At 53.3% G+C, this 16,795-nt stretch overlaps 1 protein-coding gene across 1 annotated transcript in view; it reads left to right on the plus strand.

Moving 5' to 3' along the window:
- Positions 1 to 16,795, plus strand: part of CUX2 (cut like homeobox 2) — an 84,900-nt gene that overhangs the window by 51,414 nt on the left and 16,691 nt on the right. The window contains exons 6-14 of the mRNA XM_037052599.1: positions 1,933 to 2,056; positions 3,878 to 3,954; positions 4,795 to 4,861; positions 6,086 to 6,134; positions 9,945 to 10,049; positions 14,721 to 14,912; positions 15,006 to 15,064; positions 15,545 to 15,593; positions 15,687 to 15,786. Coding sequence (XP_036908494.1) covers positions 1,933 to 2,056; positions 3,878 to 3,954; positions 4,795 to 4,861; positions 6,086 to 6,134; positions 9,945 to 10,049; positions 14,721 to 14,912; positions 15,006 to 15,064; positions 15,545 to 15,593; positions 15,687 to 15,786 — 822 coding nt within the window. The remainder of the gene's footprint in view (positions 1 to 1,932; positions 2,057 to 3,877; positions 3,955 to 4,794; positions 4,862 to 6,085; positions 6,135 to 9,944; positions 10,050 to 14,720; positions 14,913 to 15,005; positions 15,065 to 15,544; positions 15,594 to 15,686; positions 15,787 to 16,795) is intronic.

A 16,795-nucleotide genomic window follows, 5' to 3' on the forward strand; every position in this document is an offset into this window, starting at 1 on the left:
GTGTTCCAGTAACACTTGATTTATCGAGCTGGTGGGCCGGATTGGGCCTGTGGGGAAGGTAAAATGGCCTGGGGCCTGCCAAGTGAAAGCTGGATGCAAAGTCACTTCTCAGGAAATGTCCACTCTCACACCCCGCCCATCTCACAGCTCCCTGCCTGCCACCCACATGCCCAGCGAGCACCTGCTGTGTGCCTGGTCCTGGAAAGGGTCTTCTTGTGATCAAAACACAGTACTTTGCCGACTCTGTTCCTGTACCCGAGTGCCCTTCCAGCCATTCCTCCCTGGCAAGCCAGGACGTGGCAGTGCTTTCCCAGCTCAGACGGAGGCGCCTCTGAGGTTCCCCAACACAACTGTTGCTCCTGCCTCTGAGGCTCCTCCGGCGTTTGATCTTCCCTCTATCAGAACAATAGTCATCAGAACGCTTGCCCTCTGAGAGCATGTGCTGTGTGTCGTGTGCCTTTCACACAGCATCCCACTGTCTCCTGGTTCAGCCTGAGGTGTCACTGGCCCCATTTTACAGATGGGGAAACTGAGTCTCAGAGGCAGCAGGTGGCCAAGTGGGGATTCAGACTGAGGGCTCCCATCCTCAGCCCTGGGCTATGTCTCTCTCCTCGAGGACACGTGGCATTCTGTATCGTGATGGTCAAACCTTGTCTTTTTGTTTACTGCCATGACTTCAGCACCTGGAAAATTCCCCGTGTGTGTGTGTGTGTGTGTGTGTGAGAGAGAGAGAGAGAGAACTACCCAGGTCTTGACTACTCTGTCAGCCCCTCAAGGGGCTCACTCTGCACACCGCCCAGCTCAGCACTTACCCTCCTGTGCCAGGGTCACAGTAGGAGCTTAATAACCGGCAGAACTTCACAGAGCCACTGGGATCTAAGACCAGGAGCCCAGATTTTGGAATTCTTAAACCACCCACCCTTGACAGCTGGACCCTGAGCACCCTCTCCCCCCTAACAAAGTCAGGGCCAAAGGCATGCACTAATCCCTACGAGGAGCCCGCAGAGGTGTTCCTGTTGCAGGGCCTCTGCGTGGAGGCAGGTGACAATTGAGCAGCCGAGTGTATGCTGTGGGGAGGGGGAAAGAGAGCCGTGGTTCCTCAGTCAGTTAACCCTAGTGACCCTGTGACCCAGCCATTCTGCTCCTGTCCCAAAGAGTTGAAAGCAGGAGCTCAGACGAAAACGTGTGCGCCAGTGTGTATTAGCAGCACTACTCACGATGGCCAAATGGTGGCGACAGTCAAATGTCCCTCCACCGATAAATGGAAAAGCAGATGTGTCATATCCAAAGGATGGACTGTCACTCAGCTGTCAGAGGAACGAAGGCCTGCTACACAGTACAACCTGGATGGGGCTTGGAAACATTATGATAAGTGAAAGAGGCCCGTCACAAAAGCATATATATTATCACTGTGTTTATGTGAAATGTCCAGCATACAAAGTCCATGGAGACAGAAAGCAGGATCGGCGGTGGCCAGGGGCGGGCGAAAGGGGAAATGGGGGAGACTGACTAGCGGGGACAGGTTTCCTTTTGGGGCGGTGGTATGTTCTGGAATCAGTGCAATATTCTGAATATACTCAATGTCACTGAATTGTACCCTTTAAAAATGGTGAATTTTATGTTATGTATATTTTACCATGACTTTCAAGAAAAACAAGGAGCCAAGGTGGCAGGGACAAGTCTGGAAGGCAAAGGAAGCCTTTGGGTAAGCTGCAGGAGGGGAACTTGACCTCCGTGCACATACCCTCACCATGGCTACAACCCAGCTGACCTCGGGGACAGCAGGTCCTGCCAGCTGCACTCTCTCCAGTGCCGAGTTCAGGAAATCGATTCTTCTCACAGCACTTTCAATTGATCTGGCTTGCAGAAAACAGCTCTGGCTGTCACACAGCTCTCAGCAATGGGTATTTTTCCATCTGTTTCTTCCTCCAGAGCAGAGAGAGGGGACGTCTCCAGCCAGGCCCACGCTGACCGAGGGGGGCCACCTCCCAGGCGTTCCCAGCAAAGCCCTCCTGACAGAAACTTTGCTGCAGAGAAATGAGGCAGAGAAACAGAAGTGAGTGGGGAAGGGACAGACGGGCTTCTGCTGCCCCACCTGGCCGGGAGGCGGGACCAGGAAAGCCACCCCTGCCCAGGACAGCTGGGGAATCCAGATGCAGGTTGAGATGGAGACAGAGGCCTGGGTCTGAGCTCCGTCTTCGCAGTTCAGTGGCCAGCTCTGGGCCAATCACGTCACCTTGCTGACCTTCAGTCTCCCCATCCGGAAAAAGGGGCCAATGGCGGTGTATCAGTCACAGTTCTCCAAAGAAACAGAACCAGTAGGATTTTTAAAGGTTAACTCAGAAATATAGTTCAAGGACTTAAACCATGCAGTTGGGGCTGGCGAGGACTTAAACCACACAGTTGGAGCTGGTGAGTCTGAATGAGCAGACCTGCCTACAGGCTGGAGACCACCAGGTGGGTAGGGGCCAGTGTTGCAGTCCTGGGGCGGAACCCCTTCCTCCATTTTGTTCTTAAGACCTTGGACTGGTTAGATGAGCCTGCACACACCATTGAGGACATCCTCCTTTACTACCATCAGCTTTTGTAGACGTTAACTACTTCTACAAAGTGCCTTGCAGCGACACCTACGTGAGTGGTGGGATTGGGTCACTGGGTGCTATGGCCCAGCCACATGGACACATAACACTGACCACCACCGGGGGCACCAACACCTGCTCGGCCCGGGGAGTGAAATGAGGTGACTCCTGCCTGTGCCTGGCGGGGCGCTCGCACAGGGGAACAAGTACTAGCAAATGGTTGTCCTTACGGTCGGTGCCGGGGCAATCATATCTGGATTCTTTGGGCATTTCTAGGGCAGTTTTGCATTGGTCATTACAATTACCCTTTTGTTTATTCACTTATTCATTCATTCCACGTATTCATAGAGCCACCTACTTACACACCAGTCACTGTTCTAGAGACATAGCAGCGAATGTACAAACCGCTCTGCTCTCCTACAGTTTACTCTGTAGTGAGAAAAACAGAAATGGATAAAATAAATAATATAAATGGTGTGTTAGGTGATGATGATAAGGGGTGTGACATGGAGGGCTGATAGGAGAGACCCCATAGAGAAGGGGAGCAGAGCCCTGAGGAGGCGAGTGAGCCTTGCAGGTATAAGGGGAAGGGCATTACAAGCAGAGGGAACGCTGGTGCAAAGGATCTGAGGCAGGAATACGGCCAGTGTGCTTCAACAGCAAGGAGACGAGTATGGAGTGGGCGAGGTGGGGTGGGGCAGGACATGAGATCAGAGGGAAAGGGGGCTCCTTTCCTGAGTCTCTGGCCCTGGTGACAGAAGGCCCAGGCTTTGCCTCAGCCCTCCACCGGTCCAGGTAGGGCCTCTCATCCTCTGTGCTACACTGACCTGGGCCCCGATGGGCAGGATGGGCATCCCAGACTCTTGCCAGAGGGAGAGGAGAGTGCCTCCTGGGGGCAGTGACAGCACTGACGGTGCTGAGTAGCATGCTGGGTGTGCCTCACAACACCCACTGGGGCAGACCCTGTCAGGAACCCCACTTCCTAGACCTGGAGACTGAGGCCCAGAGAGGCGAGGTTGCTGGCTGCTGTAGGCCCCCAAGAAATGCTGCCAGAAACTTAACTGGACCAGCCATGATGGGGCCACATATCGGCAGTGGGGCAGCTAACTGCCCGAACGTGGAGTTTAAGGGCAGTTAAAGGGCTTCCTTATCCTGCCTTATCCTGCGCTGTGTTGTGTGGAGGAGAGAGGTGCCAGTCACAGGGAGAGGGTGAGGGGCTGGGAAATGGGGGTGGGCTGGTCCAGGCCCGTCCACACAGACGAGAGCAAGCTGGCGCCAGCAGCCCGATGTCTCCGCAGGGGCCTTCAAGAAGTACAAATCACTTTGGCAGCCAGACTGGGGGAGGCAGAGGAAAAGATCAAGGTCCTACATTCAGGTATGTGACACGTGACCCTGGCCCAGCCAGACCAGGAGGAGAGGGGACAGTGACACTATGAACACAGGCTTGGGTGTTTTAGAACCAAGACGGCAGGAAGGGCATTTAGGAGGGGGAAGGACAGGCCCACATTATCCAGTGGGGGTCCGAGTCCTAGTCTCTGGAGGTCATACTACTGTGGAGAAAAGGTTTCAGATAGAATTAACATAGAGGTGGCAAACGTCAGTCCTTCAGCAGCCCAGGACGCAACCAAGCTGGTCAGGTTAGGGAATACAGTAGGGAAGGGTGGGGTCTGAGGCAAACTGGAGAGCCCAGCCTATCTAAAGAGGTGGCCACTGCTGAGCACCAGCCAGGCACTGCCTTATGGCTGAGTGCAGCCAGTCCTTTCAATTTCCTACAGACATCACAAATCTGGAATTTTATGAGAAAACCCTCATTTATTACAATACTTCTATACTTGTATCTGTTGAATTTGTTACTCCTGTCAGGTCCAGACCTTGGGGTGGCTGAGCTGTGGGTGGATGGTCCTACCCTGGTCCTGGAGTGACATAAGGGTGCCAGTGGGCTCATACCCAGGTCATGGGACACAGCCCTTGGATTGGGGTCCTCTAAGATTTACAGGGTCATCTCATCTGCCCTCCCCACCCCGGCCACTCCACATGCCTCTTGCCAGCTTGAAGTTCCTCTAGGGCCAGGAAACACTACCTGTCACCAGTTCTAACCCAAAAGAAAGGTCTTCGCTCACTACCCTGGACCTCATTCTGCCTTCCAGGCCCCGCTGCAGTGGGTTCCACCTCCCTGGGGGTGGGCGGCCTCACCCTGGCTCTTTACTTTTCCCAGCGTTAAAGGCCACACAAACAGAGCTGCTGGAGCTGCGGCGGAAATACGATGAAGAGGCAGCATCCAAGTAAGTGAGCGCCCTGCTGAGGTCCACCTCCTCCCTCTGACCCTCCCAGACATGCCTCCTCTTCCTGACTCTGCCTGAGGCACCCGTTTCATTAAGCACCCTCTGCTTCCCACCTGCTGGTCATTGCTGTGCTATTTATGCACCACAGACTCAAAATGACATTCTGGGTTGAAGGCTGAGCAGGGTCTACTGGGCAGGGCCTGTGCCTCACCCTAGCCTCCTGGGGCTGCTCTCGCTCCCCCAGCTCCTCAGTCCAACCCTCAGGGCTGTGTCATTCACTTAAGTTACTCAGTGTCCCTTCAGGATTCAAGACATCACTTATTCCACAAACGTTTATTTAGTGACAACTGTTTACTCAGTGCTGTGCTGGGTCCCTGGAGGAAACATTAGAACATGGCCCTGGCAGACACTGACTAATGTGCAGTGATAAATCCGTTCATTCACAGACACTCCTGAACATTTACTGCACACCTGGCAGTGTTCTGGGCACACAGTGAATGCTGTGAAGAGAAGGACCAGGAACAACAAGAGGGAATAACAGGGAGGGGAGGTCCTGTTAACCCAGGCTAGTCAGGGAGGACTGCCCTGAGGAGATGACTTGCAGAGTGAGGCCTGCAAAGTCAGCAGGAGACGGCTCGGGAAGAATGCCGGAAGGGTGCTCTGGGCAGTTGGAAGAGCTTGTGCAGAAGAGGACCTTGAACAAGCATGAAGCCCAGGTGTGGCTTTTAGTCACCAAATACTCCCCGACCCCAGGCAGAGGGGCAGCCAAGGTGGAGGAGGCCTGTCCTGACCCCACTAAATGCTAGAGGGAGGAAGGGAGCGAAATAAATGACTGACCACCACAGGGGTAGTTGAGAGAGGGCTCTGGGACGGCACCTTGGAGCTGGGTTTTGAAGTGTGGGCCTGTTCTCTTGAGGCGGGCACTCCAGGCGGAAGGTGGAGCAGCAGCGAAGGCTGGGAGGTGCAGCTCTGCGGGCAGCTTCAGCGCAAGGCCCCTGGGAGGGATGAGAGGCCAGGCTATTGTGCTGGGGCCCCATTTCCATTGCCCCACAGCCTGGGTTCTTTCCCCCAGCCTGGCTTCTCCAGTAGGAAGGGTGGAAGGCAGCCTCTCTAGGCCTCCATGTCAAGACGCTTGGGTTCAGGCAGGGGCTGGGGGTATCAGGATGGGCAGGGGTCCTGGCATGGCCCGGATCCCTTCCTCAGGGCCTCATCTTTCTGTCTCAGGGCAGATGAAGTCGGCCTGATCATGACCAACCTGGAGAAAGCTAATCAGGTGAGCAGTTGTGTGCTGGGGACTCGTTCCTCATGTGGTGGGGGGCTCAGCCAGGCCTGGAGGACAGGGCTATGCTGAGTTGGTGTTTATTGAACTACCTGGCACGCAGAGTGCTGGGGCTAGGAGACCTAGCCTAGACCTTGAGCCCCCTGGGGAGGGAGAGCGAGGATGCAGATAGCACTCTCAGAAACAGGATGATCCATGTGGCAGCAGTCAGGGAAGGGGCTCCTGACCCAGACTCGGGTCAGGGAGGACATCCTGGAGGAAGGGTCATGAACCTGCGACCTGACAGATCAGACCAGACTGTGAAAGCATGGTGGTCCAGGACAGGGAAGGGCCTAGGCAGAGGCCTGGAGGCAGCCTGCACCGCAAGCAGCAGACCTCTCCAGGTGTCTTCCGGCAGCAGGAGGGAAGCAGAGTGGTGTCCTGTGATCCCAGCCTGCAGGTACCTGTCTCCAGGCCAAGTTGGGACATGGGTCTCTCCTAGCCAGATTGAGTGAGACCAGGGTTGGTGACGAGGGACAAGCCTAAGGCTGCTTCTCTCCCTCCCTCCCTCCCCACCTGGGGTCTCCTCCAGCCTCCTCACTTGATCTCAGCCGTGCTGGCCAGCACCGGGTGAACCCAGTCTTCCCTGTGGCTTCATCTTCTAGTCCCAGCCCGAGCCCTTGCAAGCCCTTTAGTCTCTCACAGTTTTCACATTTGTAAACGGGGCCCCTTATCCTGCCTTCCTCTGGCTTCGTACCTGGTGGGCAAAGCTGGGCAGGACTCGGAAAGGCGGTGAGGCATGGCCACGTGGGCCCAGTCTGAGATTCTGTGGGCCCACCACATCTCCACCGCAGCTCAGGGCACTGCCAGGAGGGGCCAGCCATGTGACAGGGCAGGTGGCCAGTTCCCTGGGACAGTTGAGGAAGGCTCCAGAGGAGGTCACTGCGGCTGGGCAGGTGCTCCAGGCTCAAGGCACTGCAGAGGCGTGGCCCTCCTGCAGAGGCAGCGTGGGAGAGGATAGCACCTCTGGGTTTGTGTTCGAATAGGTAATCCACTTACATAGTTTAAAACCCGAAAAGGCTCCCAGAAAGCTCTGTCTCCCCCTGCGCCACCAGCAGCCTCTCCTACCACTTCCCCACATCTCCTTCCAGAGTTATTTTTACTCCTTTTTAAAACAGAAACAATAGCATACAGCCCACACCCCGCTGAACCTTAGCCTCTACTTCCTAGAGCTCTGTCATGTGTGGACATAAAGCAGATCCTTCTGTTTTACTGCTGTGTGGAATCGCACCACCAGACACACCACCCTCTAACCCAGGAGACAGCAAACTCGCCATAAGGGATCGGCGACCAGATAATGTCAGCAGTGCAAGTCCCTGTCACACTGTTTGTTTGGCCACTTACAACAAAAGCATAGATGGTGTGGGAGCAGGTGTGCGTGGCTGTGCGGGCAGCGGCTACCGTTTGCCGACCCCACCTCCCCATCAGTCCATCCAGTCCCCTGTTGATGAGCATTCGTGGTGTTTCCAATCCTTTCCATTCGTGGTGTTGCCAACACTGCCATGGATAACTGTGTACAGTTAGCACTGTGTGCATACCCGAGCCTCTACATTGGGTAAATTCCCAGAGTGGGACTGCTGGGCAGAGTAGCTGCATCTGTAATTCAGCAGATGTGACCGAACTGCCCTCCACGGGGTCGTGCCTCCAGCAAAGTAGAAGACAGCCCGTCTCCTGGTAGCCTCGCCAGTGCCGTATGTTGTGGGACTTTTGGATCTTTGCCAGTCAAATTGGCTAAAGAGAAGGGATCTTAAAGCAGTTTTTTTGTTTAGCTCTCACCCAACGATATGTTTATTGATTTTAGAGAGAAAGGGGAAGGTGGGGAGAGAGAGAAAGAGAAACATCAATTGGTTGCCTCCCATATGTGTCCCTCCCTAATGGGGCTGGAACCCACAACCCAGGGGTATGCCCTGACCCAGAATCAAATCCACAGTCTTTTAGTGTGCGGGATGATGCTCCAACCAACTGAGCCACCCAGTCAGGGCAGGAAATTAGAGTAGTTTAAATAGGAAGCACTTTTTTTAATGTTTTTTTTTTCTGATTATAAAATTAAAACCTGCTCATTATAGAAGGAAAAGAAATGTCACCCTACTAAGTTTGTAATACTCTGGATGTGACCGAGAGGGTTCCGGAGCAGAGCAGGGCAGCATTATTACTTACATAGCAGTGACCCTGCCAGGTTGCCCCAGTTCTGATCCGGGTGATGGGTGAAACCCAAGGTTACCCTGCTTGTGTTTGTGCTGTGAGCGAGGGACCCCTTAACCATGAACCTGGGTGGGTAGTTGGTAGAGGGGCCCCCCCAAGGGCCAGAGATGAACTGATCTCCTGATCTCAGAGGAACAGAAAGGCAGGGGTCCTGGGTTTTCAGCATTTGCAATGCAGATGTTTGTCTCAGGGGAAGATAAAACCGTGAGCTGTGAGCCCAGCTTTGCAACCCAAGGGACGCATGCACAGCCTGGGTCTCATTCATACTTGAACTACAAACACATACCTTCTGGGAGGCGAATCCCCAGAGTCCTCGAGCTCATCAGTCATGAAGCGACTTCCTGGGCTTGTCTTTCAGCCCAGATGCCAAGTTTTGGTCGCATTTGCTCCGAAAGCCCTGCTTTCTCTGCAACTGCACACCCTGAAAAAAACCGACTCGAGCCTTTTCTGGAACAAGGCAGGATACCAGTAAATAAATAAATAAACAAATTATTAAAGATGAATTAACAAAATGAGCCAATGGATGTGCGTAGCTCTCTATGCGTATGGAGTGGGCATAGTTTCTTGATTGCCAAGATCAGTGTGTAAGATAAACATAATCACTCGGGCCTGTGTCCCCAGCGGAGGGTAAAAATAAAGCTGCAGCTGTTCTAATTTTTCACGTGGTGGCTCAAGATCCCACATACCCTGTTGATGTCAGTCAAGTTAACCAGTTACTGACACATTGGTATGTGTCAGGCACCAAGCTAAGATGCTTGACAAGTTGTGTTTTACCAAATCACTTGCTTAAACACAACCACAGGAGGCAGTTGCATTTATAATCCCCATTGTACAGGCAGGGAAACCGAAGCTGGTGAGATGAAATCTCTTACCCAGGGTCACACAAGCCAGGCAGTGACAAAGTACAGATTTCTCTCCAAAGCAGGAGGCTAGGTTGTCATTAACATTTAGATGCTTCCACCCAACTTTTCTTTTTTTTTCCACAGAAATGTTTGAAGAGTTAAGATCCCCCAGAGACCCAATTAAATGAACTGCCTCTTTCCAATTTAGAAATATGCCAACACGCCTCTGCAAGAGATAGGTTTCATTTTCCCCATTTCACAGGAAGAAAACTGAGGCCCAGGGAGGGCAAGTGACTTGCCCAGTGGCCTGCAGCAGCTTGTGGGCTGGGATGCCACCTCTGCCGGTGCCCCATCCAGGATTCCACACCAGGTGGCCTGGGAGTTCAAACTCGCCTTCTGACCAGAGCAGCCCGAAGTTTATGTGACAGACAGAAGTGGCCTGGAAGGGTGTGGAAATGTGCCCGTCCCATTGAGACAGCCTCTCCCCTCCCGTCCTGGTGGGTGGGGATGTTCTGACTCCTCTTGGAATCCCCAGAATCCCGGGGGAACCAAAAGTCAAGTCCAGGATCCAAGACCCAAAAAGCAGGACCCTGGGCCCTCAGAGTCTTGCCTGCCGAGCTGGTGCCTGAGATGGTGCAAGGACATGGTGGAGGGCCCACCGGTGATGGCCAGTGAGGCCCCCTTCACCTCTTAACTCCATGTGCCTCTTTCTCTCCCGCAGAGAGCTGAGGCTGCCCAGCGGGAGGTGGAAAGCCTTCGGGAGCAACTTGCCTCTGTCAACAGCTCCATCCGCCTGGCCTGCTGCTCCCCGCAGGGCCCCAGCGGGGTAAGGATGGTGGGAGAGCCAGAGGAAAGTCTGAGAAGGGCCACGTTGGTGGGTGTGGAGGTGTAGGTTGATAATGCGCACCTTTGTGATAGTGTGCACATGGATGTGTGAGTCTCTTTGTGCTCATAGTGCGTGTAGCATCTTCATTGCCATGGTCACTGTATAGTCAAACATAATACCTATGACTTGTTTTACCAGCTAAGGGTAAAAAAATACAGCCCCAGCTCTTTTAACTTTTCAAGCTCAAGCTTCTTCTATCCTGATGAACTGGAAGTCCAGTATCTTCCTTTGAAGGTCCCCTTACCCCGCGTTGTCCAAAAATGCCAGGAACCTACTCAGACCAAAGAGGATCATCATTCCTATTGCCAGATGCCCCCCCTGCAAGAGGGCAGGAAAGGGTGGGGTGGTGGGTTTGGCCAATAGAGTAGCGGTGCATTTGTGGTGGCTGCCACCAGGTGTCGCTGTTGGCTGCTGTTCTCACTGCTTGGTGAATGCATGGTATTCTCCCAGACCAAGACCAAAGTGGGGCCACATACCAAGATCTGAAGTTAACACTCATACTCAACCATTGGTTCCCAAAACGTGCCAGGGTGACTCCAGCGTGGTTTCCCAAACAGTCACATGCCATGAAGAACTGGTCTGGCACTAACCCCAAGGTCTCTGTGTTAAGCCCGGTTAGTGCATCTTTGTCTCCTCCTAGCTGGCATCCCTTTGGGGTCCTAGGGTCACTGTCTGCCAAGGGGCTTAGTCAGAACCACCCCCACCTACCCTTCTGCGCATCTCTGTGCTCTCAGAAAGCCTTGGGTTTCTTGTGTAAAATGGTCCACCTGCTTACAGACCTCTGCATCCGAGGCATTTGATTCACAATTCTTTACATAGCAGTGGGTCTCCCCCAGGGTTGTTTGCCGTCTCCACCGGTGAACCTGAAGTGGCCGGCCCATGTGTCTGTGTCTGTCTCTCTCTCTGAGTATTGGAATGAGTGTCTGCTTATGACCTTTGGAAAATGACCTTATCTTTAACTCACTGTGCCTCGGTTTCTTCATCTGTACAAGTAAGACCTACATTATAGGATGTTGAGATTACATGTAAAGTACCTAAAGTGGTACTTGGCTCAGTAACTGTCTAATGCTGCTATTATTATTATTACTATTACTGTTATTATTATGTGTCTGGGGTTCTGCCCACAATAGCATATAGTCTTTTTTTAGCACATACGTGTCTGTGTGTGTCTGGTGATGCCCCAGTGCCTGTGGATTTCTGTGTGAGTGCATGTCAGCATGAGTGTTCAGGCAGGTAGGTGTGTCAGTGCGTGCTGTGTCTGATAGGTGTGTCCCAGGAGGCAGTGTGTATGTGTCAGGGGCCCGATATCTACCCGACACAGAGAGTGAACACAAGAGAGACTGAGAGAGCACGAGAGAGCCCATGAGGGCGCCTACGAGAGAATTTCCTGATGGTTCTTAATTAAGCCCCGTGGAGCCCAGCAAAGGCCCATGCTAATCAGCCACAGGGAGCTGTGCTGGTTTGGGGGGGGAGGGAGCTTTTCTGAGTGGCACTCTATGCTAATTAATTTAATGTGTTCGAGGCATCCGCTTCCTGTTTTAATTGTCATTTACCTCTGTGAAAGAATATTGGGGTTGGCAGTGTTTTGTTTTGTTGTTTTTTTTAACATATTTTATTGATTATGCCATTACAGTTGTTCTATTCCCCCCCTTCATTCCCCTCCACCCACACACTCCCTCCCCCACCATTCTCCCCCCCTTAGTTTATAACCACGTGTCTCAAGTTCTTTAGATTCTATATTTCCCCCACTATTCTTGCCCTCCCCCTATCTATTTTCTACCTACTGTCTATGCTATTTTCTGTATCTTCTCCCCGCTTCTCCTCCTCCCTCTCCCCTGTTGCTAACCCTCCATGTGTTCTTCATTTTTATGGTTCTACTCCTGATCTAGCTGTCCTCTTGGTTTGCTTTTGTTTTAGGTGTGGTTGTTAATAACTGTGAGTTTGCTGTCCTTTCACTGTTCATATTTTTCATCTTCTTTTTCTTATATAAGTCTCTTTAACATTTCATATAATAAGGGCTTGGTGATGATGAACTCCTTGAACTTGACCTTATCTGAGAAGCACTTTATCTGTCCTTCCATTCTAAATGAAAGCTTTGCTGGATAGAGCAATCTTGGCTGTAGGTCTTTGGATTTCATGACTTGGAATACTTCTTTCCAGCCCCTTCTTGCCTGTAAGGTCTCTTTTGAGAAATCCGCTGACAGTCTGATGGGTACTCCTTTGTAGGTGACTGTCCCCTTATCCCTTGCTGCTTCTAGGATTCTCTCCTTCATTTTAGTCTTGGCTAATGTAATTATGATGTGCCTTGGTGTGTTCCTTCTTGGGTCCAACTTCTTTGGGACTCTCTGAGCTTCCTGGATTTCCTGGAAGTCTATTTCCTTTGCCAGACTGGGGAAGTTCTCCTTTATTATTTGTTCAAATAAGTTTTCCACTCGTGGCTGTTTCTTTCCCCCTTCTGGTACCCCTATAATCCGGATGTTGGAACGTTTAAAGATGTCCTGGAGGTTCCTAAGCCTCTCCTCATTTTTTTGAATTCTCATTTCTTCATTCCTTTCTGGTGGGATGTTTTGTTCTTCCTTCTGGTCCATTCCATTGATTTGAGTCCCAGTTTCCTTTCCATCACTATTGGTTTCCTGTGCATCTCCCTTCATTTCAATTAGTTTAGCCTTCATATGTTCCTCTAATTTGTGACTATAATCAACCAGTTCTGTGAGCATCCTGATAAACAGTGTCTTGAATTGTGCTTCTGAGAGGCTGGCAATCTCTTGGTCACTTAGAGCGATCGGCTCTGGGACTTTGAGTTTTTCTTGCGCCATCTTTTGGGCTGTTCGTGCCTGTTACATAGCAGGATCAGAGCCCTAGGTGTTCACCAGAGCAGGGCAACTCAGTCACTGGGTTGTGATGCTGTATGTGGGGGTGGGGTCAAAGAGGAACAATGGCGTCCCGTCCGCCACCTCCTGCCGTGGCCCCCACAGGTGGCTGGTGCCGCAGCTGCCACCGTCACCTGGGCCCACTGCAGTGTTTCGTCCCACTGCACCTGAGTGCGCCACCGCCATTAGCCCTCCACTGGGTTTGCCCCCTGGGGTCTGCGTGGTCTGTACGCGAATGTGCGACCGCGGTCAGTCTGCCCCGCACCCTGACTGGGTCTGGGCTACTTGGCGCCTAGGTATGAGGATCTTTTCTGCCCGACCCTGCTCCGCTGCTGGCTCCACCTCTCCGTCCCGGTTGAACTGTTCGTTGTTTTCGGACTCCCGTATAATTCAATTTTCTGTTCTTTGGCTGCGTCTTTGTTCTCCAAACCTTCGTTGTATTCAAATTTGGTTGTGGGAGAAGGCACAGTGTTTCCACCTATGCCTCCATCTTGGAGGAAGTTCTGTTTTGTTGTTTTTGTATTGCTCCTTAGGCTCATTTGTAAGTGAGCCCAAAATCTGTGTGACTACAGGTTCCCTCAAACAGCAACCTCTTCGTCTTCATCCAGGACCAAAGGACCATTTCCTAAAACCTAGAGAAGAAGCAGTGGGGCTCAGGGTTGGTGGCGAATTAGGAGAAGGAAGGAGCCACCCCTAGTGTTGCCTGCGGCAGCGAGGCCTCAGCTCTAACCCTACTGGTCTCTTTCTGCCTTTGGCTGTGCTGTTCCCTCTGCTGGGAACATCCTGTTCCCACCACTTCCTCACCCAGCTATTTCCTTTTGTTGTTGTTCTTTTAAACAGATGTCTTATTATATAATATACATAAGGGAAACAGTACATATCATAAGCATGCAGCATGCTGAATTTTTCAGGATGGACAAACCCCATAATCAGCATCTAGATCAAGGAGAGCATTCCTGGCCCTCGAGAAGCCCCGCTTCGGCCCCCATCCAGGGGCCGCTCCCCTGATCTCTAACACACAGATGGGTTTTGCCTGCGTTTGTATCTGATCTTAAGTGAATCACACACACACACACACGTGGTATCTGGCTTCTTTCACTCCGTATTGTGTCTGGGAGAGTCATCCATGTTGTTTGGGAGTAGCTGCAGGTTATTCATTTCATTGCTGTGTAGTATTGCATCGTGGGAATGTACCACAGTCTCCCCACATTCTCTCGTTGGTAGACATGTGGAGGGTTTCCAGTGGGCTTCTGTGAGCCTTGGTCCGGGTGTCTTGGTGCACAGGGGCCTGCGTTTCTCCTGCACACATAGGGGAGTTTGGATTAACCCCACCCAGCAGGAGGGCCCACTTCCAGGTGCCCTGTACCTGCCTCAGCAGTGAAGTAGGGCCATCACTGGTGCCCTCCTCCCCATTTGAGTGGAAGCGCATATGTTCCCCTTTAGTGGCTGCTGCCAAGCCATCTTCCAAATCCCTATTGTGTTCTTGAACTTCATTACGGTCGAGACACAGCTTCCTCCAGAAAACCCTTCCCTGCTCACTTTCTCTCCCACCTGTTTAGTTTCAAGAATAGAGGGAAAGACATCTAGGCTGGTAGGTCCAGCCTCAGCAAAGGCTCAGAGGCCAGAGGAGGAAAGCTACCAGCCTGTCACAGGGGCCAAGTCATTCTGGGGCATTCAGCACAGGGACTTGGGCTTGGGGAGGCCAGCCCTGCAGCCCCTCAAAGCCCTACTCTGTCCTCAGGATAAGGTGAACTTCGCGCTGTGCTCGGGCCCGCGGCTTGAGGCGGCCCTGGCCTCCAAGGATCGGGAGATCCTGCGGCTGCTGAAGGATGTGCAGCACCTCCAGAACTCCCTGCAGGAGCTGGAGGAGGCCTCCGCCAACCAGATCGCCGACCTGGAGCGGCAGCTGTCAGCCAAGTCCGAGGCCATCGAGGTAGGTCGTGGGCAGGAGGTGGGCAGATGGGAGATGGGTGGGGCATCCCCAGGCAGGACAGCCCAGCCTCACCGTCTTTATTTGCTCCTCTAGAAGCTGGAAGAGAAGCTCCAGGCACAGTCTGACTATGAAGAAATTAAAACAGAGCTGAGGTACTAGGCAGAGTGAGGCTCCACAGCCCCCCAGCCCTCTTTCCTGGCTGGGGTAACCGGTGCAGGCGTCGAGGGCCCTCGGCAAAGTTCATCACCTTGCTCCCTCCGACCACACTCCACTTCCCGGTGTCCTTGTCTCCTCACCAGTGGTACCTTGGGCATCATGCTTGGTCCTTTGCCATCAAGAGCTATCTAAAGGAAGACAGCAGAGGCAGCCTTGCTGGGGGTGGTATGATGGCAGAGGGGAGGCAGGAGGCTGTGTTGATCACATAAGCTCACGCGGCCGGTATCGGAGTGGGATAGCACAGCACCCTCCTGGCCATGTTGGAAGCCACTCACACCTGCTCCTGACGGCCCCGTTACAATGAACTGAGGGCTGTGCGGGGCCCCAGGGGTGAGCCATGGGAAGCACCTCCCCGGGGCCTCTCTCCGAGCCAGGCAGAGCCTGGCTGGCCTCACTGTCTCCACTTTCCCTGGCAGCATCCTGAAAGCCATGAAGCTGGCCTCCAGCACCTGTGGCCTCCCCCAGGTGAGCGTCCCTGCCACTGTCCCCGTGGGGCAGGCTGTCCCTGAGAGCCTCCCCCCAAGCAGGCCCTCTCAGCCCAGCCTCTTGTCTCCTCAGAGCCTGGCCAAGCCCGAAGACTCGCTGCTCATGGCAAAGGAGGCCTTCTTCCCCACACAGAAATTTCTGCTGGAGAAGCCCGGTCTCTTGGCCAGCCCTGGTAGGTGAGGGGACGTTCTCGAGGCTGAAGGGCTTGGGCGGCTGTGGCAGGGGTGGGGGTGGTTGCCACTCGTCTCTGGCCTCCTCCGTGTCCACAGACCACTGCTTTCCACTGGGGCCGGAGGATGATGGGGGAAAGGGGCGCATGCTGATGGAGCACCTGCTGTGTGCCAGGTGCCAAGACGGGCACCATCCCTGGCTAAGCCAGCTGGCGGCCGTCCCAGAGGAAGTCCACACATGGGCACACACGCTCAAGGACACACCACTCGCTCAGCCCCCCAAAGGCTCCACTCAGCCCTGGGCCTTTGCGAGCAGTGGGATGAGGTCACAGGTCAGGGAGGGCATTCACACCACACAGCGGACCCCTGGGGATGGCCTGCAGACGCCGCTCTCTCCAAAGTCACCTTCTCAGCCACTTGTCCCTTCCCCATATGTGTGACACCATGACTTTTAGCTATGTGGCCCCAGCCAAAATTCTGCTGCCTCCTTTTCCTCACCTGAAAAATGGGGAGGAGGGCACCAGTGATGGCCCTACTTCACTGCTGAGGCAGGTACAGGGCACCTGGAAGTGAGCCCTCCTGCTGGGCGGGGTTAATCCAAACTCCCCAATCCCAGGCAAGGAGCTGGGCCTGCGACAAGTGCTCAGTTAGAGTTCTTCACAGCAGGAGGGAGGGCTCCCCAGAACAGGCATTGGGACCAGGCCTTGAAGGATCGGGATTTGGGGGTCAGGGAGGGGCTGCTGGCAGACACCGCGTCAGCACTGGATGCCTATAGTGCTTCTCCCCCTCCCCCTTTTCTCCTCTTCTCCTCCCCCTTCCTCTTCGCCCTGTCTCTGTCTGTCTCCCTCTGTCTCTGACTCCCACTGTCTCTCTCATACATGATTTCTCTCTCATGTCATGTCTCTCCGCCTCTCTTTTCCTGTCTCTTTTGTGTCTCTGTTTCTCTGTATGTGTATTTCTCTCCCTGTCTCTCTCTCTCCATCATCATGTGCTTCTCTGTCTTCCTCGCTG

The sequence above is a fragment of the Sturnira hondurensis genome, unplaced genomic scaffold, assembly GCF_014824575.4.
Source record: "Sturnira hondurensis isolate 20B ecotype Veracruz unplaced genomic scaffold, ASM1482457v3 Scaffold0007406, whole genome shotgun sequence".
Lineage (NCBI taxonomy): Eukaryota > Metazoa > Chordata > Mammalia > Chiroptera > Phyllostomidae > Sturnira > Sturnira hondurensis.